The sequence below is a fragment of the Lynx rufus genome, unplaced genomic scaffold (genome assembly GCF_022079265.1).
Source record: "Lynx rufus isolate CCGP_SWC_20201006 ecotype Redwood Valley unplaced genomic scaffold, mLynRuf1.p SCAF_1, whole genome shotgun sequence".
In the NCBI taxonomy this organism is placed as follows: Eukaryota; Metazoa; Chordata; class Mammalia; order Carnivora; family Felidae; genus Lynx; species Lynx rufus.
In genome coordinates, this window is record NW_025814823.1 from 47,708,554 (window position 1) to 47,727,363 (window position 18,810).

The 18,810-nt window shown below is 35.3% G+C and overlaps 1 protein-coding gene across 2 annotated transcripts in view; it reads left to right on the forward strand.

The window, feature by feature from the left end:
- The window catches only part of PIBF1 (progesterone immunomodulatory binding factor 1), a 207,848-nt gene that overhangs the window by 115,268 nt on the left and 73,770 nt on the right, over positions 1–18,810 (forward strand). For both annotated transcript variants that reach the window (XM_047080639.1, XM_047080630.1), the window contains exons 12-13: positions 4,862–5,012; positions 12,447–12,537. In XM_047080639.1, coding sequence (XP_046936595.1) covers positions 4,862–5,012; positions 12,447–12,537 — 242 coding nt within the window. The remainder of the gene's footprint in view (positions 1–4,861; positions 5,013–12,446; positions 12,538–18,810) is intronic.

Genomic DNA, 18,810 nt, shown 5'->3' on the forward strand with positions numbered 1-18,810 from the left:
TTCTCCCTAATAATGAAAGAAATATAAATTTAAACTTTTTTCTACCTTTACATAGGTCTCTTTGTTGTTTTCAAACTGCTGGCAAGAGTACCCTTAAAAGGGGAATCTCACGCGCTTAGAAAATGGAACCTCTCTTGGGGAGGATAGTATGGTAACCTGTGTTAACGTCCTTAAAAAATTGATCCAGTAATTTTATTTTGTTTATTTTTTTAACGTTTATTTATTTTTGAGACAGAGAGAGAGACAGAGCATGAACGGGGGAGGGTCAGAGAGAGGGAGACACAGAATCTGAAACAGGCTCCAGGCTCTGAGCTGTCAGCACAGAGCCCAACGTGGGGCTCGAACTCACAGACTGCGAAATCATGACCTGAGCTGAAGTCGGCCGCTTAACTGACTGAGCCACCCAGGCGCCCCTGATCCAGTAATTTTAAAGGAATTTTACCTGAGGAAATAAGAGGGTTATATTAATGGCATACTCGCAGCACTAAATATTACAGTAAAAATTGGAAGTTATTTATTCAAATAATAAACAATTTACAGTTAGTAGATTTTAAACTCTATATTTTGCTATATTCATGTATTATATGGTTACTTGTAATAATATTCCTGAATATTTTAGATTTGTGGAAAATGCTCATTTAAAAATTTAAATGAAATAGGTATAATAATGTCATTAACATTATTAATTAGCTAATGATGTAAGTTTTCATTACAATAATGTCTCAGAGATTACATTTCTGGGAAGTATTCTGACAAGTAAAACTAAGATTAACAAGATAAAGGGTCCCAAAGAAAATAAAGCCTTAGAAAAAATATAAAAATATTAAGTACATATATATATATATATATATATGTAAAGAAACAGACAAATTATAGATAGTGTTTATTGTTTACTTCTAAAGCAAACCAGTGTTCAGCATTTAGTACTTTTTCAAATATATTATTCAGGAACCTACTGCAGTCATAATCTGCAATAGCAGATTCTCCCACACATTTTCAATTAGACTGAATTAGATCAGCTCTGATTTGGAATTCATCTTTTGCAAGTTATTGTTAAAATGTCATAATTCCTAGCAAAATGCCTTTTTTTTTTTTTTTTTTTTCCAGATTGGATGACTGCTTAAGGATGTGTCTTGGGGCAGGTGGAAGGGAATGAGAGGTATATATAGGAAGAGAGGGAAGCAGTTCTCTCTCTCTCTACTTCTGAAACAAGCATTTCACTGAACAATACAACACACAGTGCTGATGTTTACTAAACCATTCTGTTTTGTTTTTTTTTTTAACCATTCTGTTTTATTATTTTTAGCTGGTTGCAATCTGAATTGATTTCATGACCTCTTAAAGGTTACAACTTGCAATATGAAAGCCAGTCTCCCATAGACCTCTACCCACTGGGTTGGTGAATGCAGCTGACTACCAGTTGTTGTTTTTTGTGTGTAAGGGTTATGGAGAAACACCTCTGTAAAAAATACTGTTTTGTTTTGTTTTTTAAGTTTATATATCTATTTAGAGAGAGAGAGAGAGAGAGAGAGAGAGAGAGAGAGGGAGAATCCCAAGCAGGATCCACACTGTCAGCACAGAGCCCAACACAGGGCTCTATCTCACAAACCGTGAGATCATGACCTAATCCAAAGTCAAGAGTCAGACACTTAACCAACTGAGCCACCCAGATGCCCCCAAAAATATTATGTTTCTAAAAACTATTGATAAAACTGAGGCATTAGGGGTATTCCTTACATTTCCTCCTCTGTTAAACCTAGGAGTCTTGAGAGGATAGAGATTATTCATTTATCATTGTGTCACCTATACCTAACACAGTGCTTTGCTCATAGTGGATGTTCAATAAATAATGAGTGAATGAATGGTTTGATGAATGTTAGTACAGCACTGTGGTTAGAATCCATTTTTCTGAAGTACCGGAAGGTATTTCTAAGACCATTCTTATTTATAATGAATTTGGGGGAGAAATAATCTTATAAAGGATAAAGATTATTTTATTCATGCACTTTTCTATGGCTTTTACCCAGTATTCTCATTGATTTATAACTTGGCGACTATTTATTTTACTTTAATTATCAGTTGGCAAAGCCTGCCAAAACACTGGCTTTATATTTTTATCTCTTTTTATTTATTTATTTTTTTAATGTTTATTTATTTTTGAGAGAGAGACAGAGCACAAGCAGGGGAGGGGCAGAAAGAGAGGGAGACACAGAATCCAGAGTTGGCTCCAGGCTCTGAGCTGTCAGCACAGCCCAACGCAGGGCTCGAACTCACGAACTGTGAGATCATGACCTGAGCCGAAGTTGGACGCTTAACCCACTGAGCCACCCAGGTGCCCCTTTTATGTCTTTTTAAAGCAGTCATTGACCTACAGTTTTGTATTATCATTAATTTTACATATAATTTTATATAATTCTGTATTATTTGATTATTTAAAGTAAAGAAATAGCCACTGTGAAAGCTTAGTATATAATGGATTTCTAAAAGCAGCTGATCTGTTTTGTGCATTCGTGGTCAAACTCAAATGTTCATATATTGGTTTTTCCTAAAGAATCTTTAATATAATAGCCTTCCATAGGTCCAGTAATCAAGCTTTTTTTTTTTTTTTTTTTTGCTTTTCAGAAACAATAATAAGTTTATTTATAGAAACCACTCAGGCAAATCCATAGTAAAAGAGAATTCTCCACCATGGAGTCCAGAGGTGTTGGGTATTTCTGGGGCTCTCTCCTCTGTTATGGAGAGAGAATTTTAAATTACATCTCTCAATTTAATAGTATTTTTTAAATCTTAAAATAATACTTTACAAAATATCCCATCTTCCACATTTTGATTATCTCCTGCAATATCCATTTCTGCAGTTTTGCCTTCTGTGGTTTTTGTTGAAGGAGTTGGAATACAAACAAATAGTATCAGCTGTGCTGTGAGAATAGTCATTTAACAACGTCATTACCGATACTCTCTTTTGACTGTGGAATTAGTGTCATCAGCCACCAAAGTCTTAATGAATTACATCTCAGTATAATAAATTCTATGAAAGCTCCAGATTATTTCACTGTCTAATAATTTAGTTATAACGAATTAATAAATCTCTAGAAAACATATTCCCAACTGACAAGAATGAAGAAGAAATAATACTAAAAGATGAATTTTCTTCTGTTGATCCAATCAGGGACACTAAAAATCATCCTGTGATTATCATCATTATTCCCATGTTATTCTTTCTTTATCCCCCAAAGGAATAAGTTTGGAGGGTGGGAGATAATGTTTAAGTTATTTGAGTGGGAAATTTTGATGAAAATAATTGAAGGAAAATAAGATAGAATAGATTAAGGAAAATTAAATTGTAACCTCTGCTTGTTAAAACTGTAACTAAATCTTTATCTTCTCCTTTTTCCACATCAAAGAAAGCACACAATCATGTACATTTGTTGAGATGAACTTTGTGTCATTAAAGGAAATAGGTTGTGTTAAAAATTGTTTAATTATAGGGGCGCCTGGGTGGCGCAGTCGGTTAAGCGTCCGACTTCAGCCAGGTCACGATCTCGCGGTCCGTGAGTTCGAGCCCCGCGTCGGGCTCTGGGCTGATGGCTCAGAGCCTGGAGCCTGTTTCCGATTCTGTGTCTCCCTCTCTCTCTGCCCCTCCCCCGTTCATGCTCTGTCTCTCTCTGTCCCAAAAATAAATAAACGTTGAAAAAAAAATTTTTTTTTTAAATTGTTTAATTATACATAATTCAGAGTAATTAGGCCAGCGGATCTTTATTTCTATGAACCATTTAATACAAAGTTCTCATAATTCTTATAGCAGTAATGATATTTTTCAAACTTAATGTGTTCTAGGCATTCTGCTAAGCACTGTGAATTTATTATCTTATCTAATCCTTCCAACAATGTTTTGAGGGAGGCCTAGAAAGAATAATTAAGTGCCTAAGATCCGAAACTAGTGAAGTGTCAAAGCCAGCATTGAAACCCAAATCTTTCTGGCTACAACCCATATTCTTAACCATAATTTTCTGTTGCTTTTAAGGAAATACTACATTACTTATGCTGTATTGGAAAGCAAGTGTAATACCACTCTCCATAATTTAATCTTTGCTAGTTAGTAAACTTTCTAAATAATTGGAATTTAAGCATTAAAACATTTCCTTTGTCATTAGAAATGTCTCTTTTTAAGTGAATTCGTTATCAACATAGTGATTCTTTCAACAAATCACCATTAAAGAATGTAGAATTTTTTTGTTCTTACACAAAATAACTCCAATTTCCATGCCTTTTTAAATCTTTTTTAATAATTGTTTAAGTCCTTCCTTTCTATATAAAGGCATTTTCTGATACTGCCCCAGGTGGCACTTCATATGTCTCATCTTGGTTTGTTGCTTTGAATTTATGATTGTTCAAGAAGCCAGAAACCTTATTACAACCTTGGTAAGCATAGATGAAGTAAGCTCTGATAGAAAACTGAAGGGTGAGTGTATCGTTTTCACACCCAGTTTTGTAAGCTGCAAGCCTTTCTCCCCTTGCTGCAGTTGCCAAATAAATGACCTCCAGGTAAGAATAGCATCTGTTGCATTTTTTAGTTCTAACAAGCAAATGCTATTCTTATTCCTGTAACTATTTCTAAGTTTTAAATTTGTTGTTTATTCAGTTCATGCAGTAAAGTGGTTTGTAATTTTCAGTTACAAACAACTGAGTTATGTACCTTAGAAATAAATGTAGCTTCCTCAGTCATCTCAGTTGAGCTACTTTCTCCTCATATTTAAATCATTAGAGAAAAAAATTCAAAAGGCATTTTTGTGTCAACATTTTTGTCTTAACTGTTAATCTTTTTAATTCTGCCTTTGCAATTTTTTTCTTCCACTATTAGGTTTTAACTAAAGAATTTTATAGTCTCCAAGGCTCTTCTGAAAAACGCATTACTGAACTTCAAGCACGGAACTCTGAGTATCAGGCAAGGCTCGACATTTATGAGAGATTGGAAAAAGAGCTTGATGAAATAATAATGCAAACTGCAGAAAGTAAGTCGCCCACCACCTCACACACACAGCTTTTTTTCTGGCAGCACAAGGAACCTGGTATTGTTTCTAAAAACACTAATATATTTCTTTAAAATCCAATTGGTAACTTTTGAAAAATATGTATTTTATATTTTAATAATTAGTTGATCTCAATTTCATTAGTTGGCATTTAAAAAATAGGTTGACTATATGGGTGGCTCAGTCAGTGTCTGACTTCGGCTTAGGTCATGATCTTGCAGTTCCTGGGTTGAGCCCCATGTCGGGCTCTGTGCTGACAGCTCAGAGCCTGGAGCCTGCTTCAGATTCTGTGTCTCATGTTCTGGCGTTCTTTCTCTCTCTCTCTCTCTCCCTCTCTCTCAAAAATAAATAAACATTAAAAAACCATTTTTTTAAAATAGGTTAACTACAGTAGATTTTATCTTTTCATTTATTTAGTTCCCTCATTGAACAATTAAATGTTTACATGTGCCAGGATATGGGTCCATGGAGTTCATGTGATAATTCTTGCTAGTCTAGACCCCTGGAAGAAACAAGCATATTAAAGATAATTAAAGTAGTGAGATATGTGCTGTTATCAAGAAATAGTCATTTTGCAGTGGAAATACAGGAGCGGTCTTAAGTTAATTCTACCTTTAAGGTGAGGAGTACGATACCTAAGAGGGGAGATGACTGACACTTTAAGTCTTGAAAAATAGAAATTTATTGAATGTACTGTGTTGTAATCCTTGACCTTTAATTTCTATTTGTTTCCTCTTGTTATGCTAGCTTCCTTTGTTATCCTGGACTTTAAGGAAATATTTTATTTTATTTTATTTTTTATTTTTATTTTTTTAAGTAGGCTTCCATGCCCAACATGGGGCTCGATTGAGGTCGTGACCCCGAGATCAAGAGTTGCATGCTCTACTGACTAAGCCAGCCAGTGTAAGGGAATATTTTAAATTAACCTTTCACTACTGACTGAGATATTTGCTACAGCACATTATTTTTGTTCAAAAGTCAGAAATGTCAGGGGCATTCTTATAAAAGTGGACTTAAACTTCAATTGAAGCTGAGGTTGAATTTGAATCTGTTTCGGGCACATTTTCTTGTAAAGGCTATGTTTGTTATATTTGTAGGCCAATTTAAGGAAAACTTAACTTCAGGGCGCCTGGGTGGCTCAGTTGGTTGGGCATCCAACTTCGACTCAATTCATGATCTCACCTTTCATGGGTTTGAGCCCTGCGTCGAGCTCTGTGCTGACAGCTCAGAGCCCGGAGCCTGCTTCAGAATCTGTGTCTCCCTCTCCCTATGCCCCTCTGCTATTCACACTCTGTCTCTCTTTCTCAAAAATAAGTAAACATTTTTTTTTTTAATTTAAAAATAAAAAAGGAAAACATTTCATTCCTATCATTATCTTTTTTCCACTTTTAGGGTCAGTATCTGATAACTGCAACAGTTTTCAAATTTGTCCTCAGTTTCTTTGCTGGAGTCAGAGTAATCTTTAGAAAATAGATTTGATTGTAGCATACCCCTGCTTTAATACCTCTGTGTCATCATCTTTAGACAGCATAAAGTCATATTCCTTAGCATGGCTTTATTTATACACTCTCCTTTATAGTTTATGCCTTTCCATTTCCTGTCATTGCATATTATTTGAAGTTTCCATATACTTGTATCTTCATAACTTTGCATATGTCCCTCTGTCTAAACAAATCAGGAGTAGAGCAGAACTTCCTCAGTCTGATAAAGGATATCTACAAAAAAATCTACAGCTAATATCATACCTAATGATGAAATATTAAATGCCTTGCTGTTAAGGTATAGTACAAGGCAGGATTTCTGTTTTTATAACTTACATTAAACATTGTAATGCCATTTAAAATATTTTTTATATTCCATTTATATGGAAATTCAGGGGCCTTTTAAAAGGCCCACTTTTAATAATAACAGTACACACTTACTGGAATGACTGAAATTAGAAGACTGGCTACAGCAATGTTAGTGAGAATATAGAACAACTGCAATTTGTTATAAAACCAAACAACCTATCCAGTAATCCAGCAATTCTATGTTGATGTATTTTGCCCTAGAGAAAAGACAGCGTATGCACAAAAAAAGGACTTATACTAGGATATTCACAGGAGCTATATTCATAATCATTAAAAACTGGCAACATGGGACGCCTGGGTGGCCCAGTCGGTTAAGCGTCCGACTTCAGCTCAGGTCATGATCTCGCGGTTCATGAGTTCAAGCCCCGCGTCAGGCATCTGTGCTGAAGGCTCAGAGCCTGGAGCCTGTTTCAGATTCTGTGTCTCCCTCTCTCTCTGACCCTCCCCCGTTCATACTCTGTCTCTCTCTGTCTCAAAAATAAATAAACCTTAAAAAAAAATTAAAAAAAAAAAAAACAAAACTGGCAACAGGCCTAGCAACTATCACAGGAAAATGGCTAAACAAACCATCACACATTTTATACTGTAGAATACTACTCTGCAATAAAAACAAACTACTGATTCCTCAACAACATGGATGATTCTAAAAAACTTTATGTTTAGGGCGCCTGGGTGGCGCAGTCGGTTAAGCGTCCGACTTCAGCCAGGTCACGATCTCGCGGTCCGTGAGTTCGAGCCCCGCGTCAGGCTCTGGGCTGATGGCTCGGAGCCTGGAGCCTGTTTCCGATTCTGTGTCTCTCCCTCTCTCTCTGCCCCACCCCCGTTCATGCTCTGTCTCTCTCTGTCCCAAAAATAAATTAAAAAAAAAAAAAAAAAAACTTTATGTTTAGTCTAAGAAACCTTTTATGACTAAATTTATATAAAATTCTAGAAGAGGGAAAACTATAGTGGGGAAAAAAAGTAGAACAATGTTTGCCTCTAAGGATGGTTGTCACCAAAAATTAACTGGGAAGAAAGATATTAGGGAACTTTCCAGGTTGTTGGAATGTTCTGTATCTTAATAGGGCTTGTGTTACACATGTGTGCATATTTCTCAGAACTCATTGAATGGTAGAATTAAGATTTGTACCTCTTACCATATGTAAATTTAATTTTTTTACCATATGTAAATTTAATTTTTTTTACCATATGTAATTTAATTTAAAAAAAAAACTATAAATATTGAACTGTAGTTGATAATATACGTGTTGAATTGTTGAGATGAGGGGCAGATATCTGCAGCTTATTTGGAAATATATCAGGGGCACCTGGGTGGCTCAGTTAAGCGGCTGACTTCACCTCAGGTTCATGAGTTTGAGCCCCATGTCAGGCTCACTGCTGTCAGCACAAAGCCCTCTTCGGATCCTCTGTCCCCCTCTCTCCCCCCGCCACCCACTCTCTCTCAGAAAAATAAATAAACATTAAAATTTTTTTTTAAAAAACATCAAAAAAGTAAGATAGATTCATGGATGTATACAGTGATGGACAGATATGTGATAAACTACATACAATGCAACATTTAATTTAGAATCCAGATGTTGAGTATATGGGTGAATGCTATAGACATCTTTCATCTCTTCCACATGTGCAAATATTTTCTTAGTAAAATCTTTAGAAAAAATACAAAAATACAGGCACCTGGGTGACTCAGTTAAGCATCTCACTTTGACTCAGGTCATGATCTCACGGTTTGTGAGTTCAAGCCCCGCATTGGGTTCTGTGCTGACAGCTCAGAGCCTGAGCCTTTTTTGAATTCTTTGTCTCCCTCTCTCTAACCCTACCCCCTACCCTCTCAATAATAAATAAACATTAAAAAAAATTTTTTTAATACAAAAATAAATTTTTGCTATGCTATCGTATAAACCATCTTCAAATCATCTTAGAATAAAATATATTTACTTATACTTGGAAGATCAAGAAAGTAAGTTCATGTCTATATGTTCACAATGGAAATTAGAATTAGAATATTCCTTGTTTCTTTTTTAAGTTTATTTATTTACTTAGAGAGCGTATGTGCTCTGTCATGGGAAGAGGAGCGGAGAGAATCCATGCTGACAGTGCAGAGCGTGTCCCAAGGCTTGAACTCACAAACTGGGAGTTCATGACCTGAGTCAAAATCAGGAGTCAGACACTTAACTGTCTGTGCCACCCTGATGCCCCAGAAATTAAAATGTTCCTATCCTTATTTAAAGAATACTTGTTAATGAAAACTTCAAAGATATAGTACAAAACATTCTTTTTTAGTACTACAGTGGGTATGATTTTCAAAGGGTCACCATCTAATACAGAAAATTTCACCTGATATGAAGAGGGTTAGACTTCATTTGTTAAGATGTCACCATGTCAAATGACATAACCTATTCACACTTGAATTGCCTTTTATAATTAAGTATATTATTTGGATTTTTGAGGAGTTTAGTTTTCAAAGACCTCATCCATTTGTTACAAATAGTATTGACTAGAAACTAAATAAATTCAAATATAAAAAGAAAACCAGATTTCTAGTTGTCAGATTCTAGAACCTGCTGTCCATTTCATCTTACTTGTAACCTCTGATAGGCATTTGTCACATTTCTCGAGACTCTTCTCTTGCTTCTTGAATCACCTGTCTTTGATTGTTTCTTCTCCATTGCTTTTATTGTCTCTTCTTCTAGCTAACTCTACCGAATACTTCACAAGGGTTTTCCCATTATCCTCTTCAATTTTTACTTAACTCACCTACTCTCTAGATAATCCTAGCCCTTTCCACAATTTCACTTATTGTCTGTAGGCTAATCTGTAAAGAGTTCCTAGAGTCATTAAAAATTTAACATTTCTCGGGGCACCTGGGTGGCTCAGTCAGTTGAGCGTCCGACGTCGGCTCAGGTCATGATCTCACGGTCCGTGAGTTTGAGCCCCGCATCGGGCTCTGTGCTGACAGCTCAGAGCCTGGAGCCTGTTTGGGATTGTGTCTCCCTCTCTCTCTGACCCTCCCCCATTCATACTCTGTCTCTCTCTGTCACAAAAATAAATAAACATTAAATAAAAATTTTAAAAAAAATTTAACATTTCTCACATTTATTTTTTCTTCTCTCTGTAAAACTTACTAATTTTCTTGTATTCTTGATCTGTTAGTAAGGTTAAAGTCTAATTACCATCCAGCTTTTGTCAACCTCCATGTCTCCCTCATTCTCTCTAGTGCCTCCTCTCACCTCCACACCTATTCAGTTGTCTAGCATCTAACTTTTTATATTCATCCTCTCTTGCTTTTCTGGACTGTTCTTCAACTGGATTATTACTATAACTTGTGAGGAGTTCTCTGTGCTACAATAGGCCATCCTTTTCCCCATTGTTAGAATTTTTTTCTGCAATATTAGCATCAACAACAAAGATCTTTTGGTCATGTTACCTTTCTGAATTAATCTCTGTTAGTTTCTTGTTGACTGTGGAATAAAAATCTAAACTCCTTAGCCTAGCAAATAAAATTTCATTCCATTCACAATTGGAACTAAGCCTATCTTTCTACTACCGTTGTTCTCTAAGTGAACTCCAACCACTTACCTCATAATTACTAAAATGTCACAGCTCTGTGCCTTTACACATGCACAGGCCCTCCTGTTCCTTCTCTATGAACGTTTGTCTCCCCACAGCCTCCTGATGCTTCTAGCTTGAGAAAAATGGTGGCACTCAGATATAGATGTTCGGTGCTCTGTACTTCTAAGACACATTCATATCTCCTTAGTACCATCTACCATTGTTTCTATAAGTAAATCACCAATAGAATAGTTATCCTATGAGTTACTAATCCATTAGGTATTAAACTCAAATTTCAGATGTCCATCAGTTTCTAACTGATGGGTTTTTGAGATATTAACTGAATTTACCCTCTTCCTTCTGAATTTTGAGACAAGAGTCAGGTAGGTGTCTAAATAACAGCACTAATAGAGCTATTTTGCCATTCTGATAGAGCTGAATTGGAGAACTCATCTTGGACCTATGATAGCTGGTAACACTATTGGCAATGACCTATATCATCTCTTGCTTCTACATTTACCTGACAACTAATAACTCTATTTCTGAAAACTGACCCTGGTTTACCATGAAAACTAGGGATAAAATTGAAGGACAACAAGAAAAATCTTATTAAAATTCTTACTATACTGTAAAAGGATCAGTCAACAAATATATGCATATTACAGTAATGGGCCTCCAAATAGCTTGTAAAATATGTGGCTTTGTTTTAAGTCTGAAACATTTCTGAGAGGTTTCTCTTTTTAATGTTAAAATATGATTGTTAAAAAATGTTATAAAAATTGTTAAATGTCATTGACTGCTTTTATATGAGCTAGTAAACCTTTAGTTTTTATGAACTTTAAGTATTTTTTAATCCCAATTTACAGTAAAATTGCCATTGCATTTAAACTTTTTAACCATAATGTTAACCTGTCAGTTAAAATTCCTTCTGAAAAAGAGTGATGTGACAATGGCAGAATTTAAAAGTAAATGGTTTTGCTGTATTTTTTTGTAATAAAAAAAAAAGGCTATCAATACATTCTCAGGACTGCACATTTTCTTCACAGAGTAGCCTACTTAAATACACAATTTCATTATTACAAGTTAAAATTAACTTGTTCTGATAAAATAGTGAACATCTTTCCTAATTAAAAGTAGTCATTTCTTAGGGCTCTTGGGTGACTCGGTTAAGCATCTGACTTCGACTCATGTCATGATCTCGCATGGTTCATGGGTTTGAGCCCTGTGTCGGGCTCTGTGCTGACAGCTCAGGGCCTGGAGCCTGCTTCACATTCTGTGTCTCCCTGTCTCTCTCTGCCTGTCCCCCACCCTGTCTCTCTCTGCCTGTCCCCCACTTATGCTCTGTCTGTCTCTCTCTCTCTCTCAAATATAAATAAATATTTTAAAAAATAGTCATGTCTTTTATCAAGAAGAGAAATAATGAAAGTGATGTTATTGTTACTTATTTATAATTACAAAACATACTTTCCATGCAAAAATCCTAGAATCATTCAGAATATCACAGCATCTGTATTATTATGCTTTATTTAAAAAAAAAAATTTTTTTTAAGTTTATTTATTTAGTTTTAAGCAAGAGAGCAAGCGGGGTAGGGACAGAGAGAGAGGGAAGAGAATCCCAAGCAGGCTCTGCACCATTAACACAGAGGCCTATGCAGGGCTCAAACTTACAAACCATGAGATCATGACCTGAGCCAAAACCAAGAGTTGGAGGCTTAACCGACTAAGCCACCCAGGCACCCCTTAAATTATTATGCTTTATAACAAGAAAATTTAACATGTCCTATGATGCAAGCCATTACACCTTTTAAAAATAAATGGAACAAATTTAAGCAACCATATACTTTAAGAAATATGCTTCTACTTACAAATGGACTGTTTGAGATTGTGCATTAGCCCTTTTTAATGTTCTTATGCTCCCTGATTCATTGGTATGACCTCTTTTATTTTCACTTTTGCTGTGCTTTTTAAGAAAAAAACCCACTTATTTTACATCATACACTTTAATATTTTTCAGTTGAAAATGAAGATGAAGCTGAAAGGGTTCTTTTTTCCTATGGCTATGGTGCTAATGTTCCCACAACAGCCAAAAGACGACTAAAGCAAAGGTAAAATCAATATATATTTGTTTTACTTATCTACTCAAGCTAAATGTAATTACATTATGCTTTTTGATAATGTGCAAAGTAAAGTTACTTTATTCTTAGTATGCATAAATATTAAATTGCTCACAAAATAAAGCACAGTAAGTTATAATCCTGCATTTCATGTATTTTTAAGTGAGTTTAATGATCAATAAACTAGAAGTGTACATTAGTATTTTCCTAGAATTAGATTCAGTGATAATGACACCATTGTGATTTTATTTTCACATTAATTTCAAGTGTGCTACAAATGCGTTTGTACCAACAGTTTTCAGATTAAAATTAAATAGGCTTCCTTTTTCTCTTGTTTTTTATTCACCTGTGTACATTCCTTGACATATACTTGAGAAAGAGAAAGAGGGACACAGAGAGAGAGATGAGATAGCACATTATATTATGATTAAAAGTAGGGGCATTAGGTAGGACACTTGTTGGGATGAGCACTGGGTGTTATGTAGGGGATGAATCACCAGAATCTACTCCTGAGATCATCATAGCACTATATGCTAACTTGGATGTAAATTAAAAAAGAAAGAAAGTATAAAAGACTTTGTGAAGACCAAGAAAATTTGGGGGAGATCCACTAGTGATTTTGTGAGATTCTGTTTAAAGTATACTATGGGGCACCTGGGTGGCTCAGTCGGTTAAGTGTCCGACTTTGGCTCAGGTCATGATCTCACGGTCCGTGAATTCGAGCCCCGCATCAGGCTCTGTGCTGACAGCTAAGAGCCTGCAGCCTGCTTCAGATCTGTGTCTCCCTCTCTCTCTGCCCCTCCCCTGCTCACGCTCTATCTCTGTCTCTCAAAAATAAATAAAAGTTAAAAAAAAATTTTAAGTACACTAAGAGAAAAATTGTACCTATATTAATCAGTTTTCCAGTTGACCTAGCTAAATTTTTTTTTATCTAACTTCTTTCTCTCACTTTAACTCATCCTCCTATGCAAAAACATCTGACTGTCCCATATGCTACCGTATCACATCTAAATATTACTGCCAGACTTCCAGGCCCTTCCACGTGCCCCCACCTCTCCAACCTTCCTTGCCTCTCTACCTAAAATCAGGGTAGTCTATCTCTATGCCTATAAACATCTATTTGCTCCATACCACATAATAGAGCATTTCTCTTATCTCATTAGCTCTTGTTTCCCACATCATTTCCCTAGCCAAATGGAAGGTTCCTGAAGGTCAGCAATGATATCTTACTTTTGTTTATTCTCTGTCTCTACCTAGCATGGTGTAAGATACCTAGTAGAATTGTCTGTTCATCTGAGTATTTGAGGATTCAAATCTGCTTGTTTATCTTTTTTTTTCAATGTTTTTATTTATTTTTGAAAGAGAAAGAGAGTGCACACACGCAGGGGAAGGGCAGAGAGAGAGAGAGAGAGAGAGAGAGAGAGAGAGAGGGACAGAGGATCAGAAGTGGGCTGACAGCAAAAAGCCCAATACAGGGCTCAAACCCACAAACCATGAGATCATGACCTGAGCCAAAGTCAGACACTTAACCAACTGAGCCACCCAGGTACCCCAACTGCTTGCTTATCTTTTATTTTTATTTGAGTTGATTTAAGTGTTTAGACACCTTACACACTATGTAAGAAAAACAATTCATCTGAACTCTAATAGTTTTGTAGAAACTTTGAAGTGATGGCTAAGAGAATAAAATGTCTTTAATGCTATGATGTAAGATATAGGCCATTTTATAACAAAACAAATGGGTGCTTTGAATGTATGTCTCTTACTGTTTAAACTAAATATCTGGAAGAATTTTAGACCAAGGATAGATGACTGTCAAGTATTATTTTATAGTTGGAATGGTTAATTCTGTCTGGCGAAGGTGCAAGTATTTCTAAATTATGTATTATTTGAAAAATGAGCTGTAGTCCCATCCCATTCCCCTTCTCTGCTCAGTCCCTCATGAGTCATTAAGGATGACCTAGGCTATTTTGTAATTTTCCCCATATAACTGTTTTTGAGCATTATATTGTCTAGGGGGGAATAGAAATACACTTTTGTGGGGAAGAGACTTCTTGGTCAGTGGTAAATGCTTGGTAAATACTAAAAATTGAAATTTGAAGGAAAAAGTCTATTCTCTTCTTTTTTAGCATATGAATCCTTCAAAAGAATCTTTGTCACAAGGAAGAAAGAATTTTGCTGTTGTAAGCTTTTTTCTTTAGCCCTAAATGCTGAGTTCCTCTAAAATTGAAAGCAATTATTGCTGTTACCTTACTTTTTTTAAAAAATTTCCAAAAACAGATGTTGATTCCTTAATAATTAGAGTGGAGATTCAAAGAACCACAACTGATTCATATTCTGAATAATTTTAACTATCCAAATATTTCTGAAGATTTTATCACTGAGCTATCTGTGTGCCTTGAACAAGTGCCTAATGGGCATACTATTAATATCTCCTACCAGCTGGTGCCAGGCATTCGTCTCATGGTGAACCAGAGGGTTATTTTGAGGAAGTGCTTCTCAGGTCATCTAAACTGAGTGAAGGGAAAGTAAGTCTAGATATCCAGAGAGGACGTTTTTGTATTCCTTCAACATCTTTTATTGAGTACCTACTATATGCGTAAAATTGAGCAGTGGCAAAGAGGATCCCTCTTTTAGGGTCTGACACATATCCAAAGTTTGCAAAGTCTGTATTTCACTTTCAGTAGCTATTTGTAAAGAAGTCAATGGCTTCATTCTCTGTTTAACTGATTTAAGATGAAAGCAATGTAACCTTTGAGAGAGTCTATATTTAATTCTTCACATTTAAAATTAAAGCAATAGAAACTGAAGGTGCATTATAAAACAACTCAATCAGAATGGCAAATGAAATGTTTGCATAATAAAGTTTTCATTATACATTACTCTACGGCAAGATACATGAAAATTTCAAAGGAACTTACTTTTCAACTACTATACACTATACCATTCATACTAAGTTCAATGTGAAATCTCATACATTCAACAGCCAGCTTTAGGTACTTTAGGTTAACACTTAATTGGAACAGATTTCTGATTATAAAAATATTATGTTTATTTTAGAAAATTGTTAGTAATCCTACCATCCAAAGGTAACCATTCAAAAATGTATAATAGATATACATATGTCTTCTTGCATATTTAGGGTATTAAACATGGGAAGTTTAATATTTTTTCTTACAACTCCATCTTGAACGTTTCTTGTATCACTGAATAGTCTTCAAAAAGATAATTTTTAATAGTTATCCAAACCTTTAATTGTTAGGCCTTCTGCTTTGAGTTTCATGTTGTTGTTAATAAATTCAATAGTCACTGAAAATTTTCGTAGGTTACCTGTTGCTACTCAACGTATATTATGAAATTAAAGTGAGAAAATGGATGCAAATTTCACCACACAGTCCCTGGCACATAGTGGGTTATTTAGGAAATGTTAACTGGTTATACCAGTTAATGTTTCTTAGAGTAAATTACACAGTTGATTTTAGAGGAAAAGCTAGTGTTCCAAAAACTTTAGGTACAATTTAAGGTTTTAATTAAAATCATTTTATTTGAGAATTGTAATGAGACTTTTTAAAATAATTAGTCGAAACACTCCCCTGGACATGAAACCAGTTTTGAGATTTTTTTTGATATCTGTCAATCAATCTTAAGACATATACTATAATGCCAGTTTCCTATAAAAAAGTAGCAAAATTAGCTTTTGTAGTTTGAAAAATAACTCCCAAAAACTGTCTTTTAAGCACATTGTAATTATCAAATAAGCTTACTCACAGGTTGACGTTTCAGTGGAGATATGAACAATAACTAAATATCACATTAAACTCTTTCTGGGACAAAGTTGCAGTAAGTTAAAAGGGCTTATACAATTAAGTAGATTAACATGAAATGGGCTCTTCTCGACTTGACTAAACTTGAAAATCTGAAGTAATGTTTTTGTTTCGGTCATGATTGTTTTGAAAATAGCAAACAAGATTTTCTGGTTACATGTTTTGGTTATGCTCTTTAACCTGCATCTTAATTGGGGAACTGCCAGGCACTAGCGTGGTCTTAGTGTGCGCTTCTCTGTTTGCTTTGGCAGATCTGAATGAAGAGCCTTTTCTGAAGGTTTTTAAACCTTTCAAACTGCAAGATTTACTGCATACTCCAGACCTTTTGTTTTAGTTTCTGTCTAGTTTTATAAAGAGTGTTAAGTTGAAATTTTCACAGTACACTGAACTTTATAATAAAGGAAAATATTAAAGCTGAGAAAACTTTTTTTTCCTCTAGCAGACTTTTGTGTAAAATGAAAATTTTTCTCTCTTTCTTCTCATGTATGTAAGTTGTCATTTTTGTCCTTGGGGAAAGTTGTTCTTATTTGGGTTTGTTTTTGGAATAGTCCTTTAAAAAGTTACTGCCATTCTATTCGTGATCAACTTGAGAGTTTAAACCTATAGAAGAACCTAGAGAAAGTGTCATATGACTATAGATAATCAGCTTGAGACGATTATTTGGTTTTCAATAATTACCAGTAGAGCAGGCAGTATAGGTGCCAACGTGAAGAGTTCTGAAGCTAGAATCATTCTGGTACGTGTGCCCCTTTTTTGGAAACTTTTTTTTTTTTTTTTATGCCATACTAATAGAGATAAATCTCTGACCTCCTAAAATTGAAAAAGATCAAGGAGCCAAATGCTATTTCAGGCAAGTAACTAATTAGCAAGTAACTAAATAAATACAGATATTTATTTAGAGTTTTGGTAATACTAAGAAAACCATACCAAGATTGAAGGAATTGAGGCAGAACATCAATCCTCCATTGTGCTTTGACATCTCATACACAGATGAAGATCTACCTTGTCCGTATCGGCTGGGCTCTACTACTATGAAATTACGTAATAATCGGAAGTGCTACTTCCATTGACAATCTAAGAGAATAAGTTTTATTTGGAGTCAAGAAGTGATGAGGGAGCTGAAAGATGACCTTGGTGGGGTTATTCCCTGGCGGGAATAATTTTACCAGTAACAGGTGAAATTTTCATTTAATATTTATTTCTTTTTAATTTTTTTAAATGTTTACTTATTTGTTAGAGAGACAGAGACAGAGTGTGAGCGGGGGAGAGACAGAGATAGAGAAGGAGACACAGAATCTGAAGCAGGCTCCAGGCTCCGAGCTGTCAGCACAGACCCCAACGCAGAGCTCAAACTCACAAACCACGAGATCATGACCTGAGCCGAAGTCGGTCACTTAACCGACTGAGCCACCCAGGCACCCCATTTCATTTAATACTTAAATACAAAACTATAGTCTTGTAGCATTCATTTTTAGTTGATGTTGAACTTAATCTTGGTACAGGTAGAATTCACAGTCACATGGCAGTTAATATAATTACAAAGAAGTATTGTTAAGTTGTACCTACTTTAGTGTCTCAACAGATAGCCTGTAAAAGCAAAGCTTTCTTGAGTTTAGTACATTCTGTACAAAATAAATAAATAACTAGCCTTTAGCAGGAGTCATTTTTCCCGACTGTATCCATAGTTACTTTTCATAAAGAACTTGGGAAGGACTTGTTTGCATTCTATGTGCATTGTGCTTAAGGAGATATAAACTCAGCCACATAGAGGAGAAATTCTTCATTTGTCTTTGAATTATAGTTAAAGTGAATTTCTTTCTTCCCTCTTCTAACACCCCGGGTTTCTACACAGAATCTACCTGTGACACCCAAAACTAGTGAAAAAATTGAATCAGTTATCAAAAATCTCCCTAGCAAGTAAGAGTCCTGGACCAGATGGCTTCCCTGGGGAATTCTACCAGACATTGAAAGCAGAGTTAATACCTATCCTTCTCAAGCTGTTCCCAAAAATAGGAATGGAAGGAAAACTTCCAGTCTCATTCTATGAAGCCAGCATTACCTTGATTCCCAAACCAGACAGAGACCCCACTAAAAAGGAGAATTATAGACCAATATCCCTGATGAACATGAATGCAAAAATTCTCAACAAGATACGAGCAAATCAAATTCAACAGCATATAAAAAGAATTATTCACCATGATCAAGTGGGATTCACTCCTGGACTGCAGGGCTGGTTTAATATTTGCAAATCAATTAGTGTGATACATCACATTAATAAAAGGAAGGATAAAAACCATATGATCCTGTCAATTGATGTAGAAAAAGCATTTGACAAAATACAGCATACTTTCTTAATAAAAACCCTCAAGAAAGTCAGGATAGAAGGAACATACTTGAACATCATAAAAGCCATATATGAAAAGCCCACAGCTAGTATCAT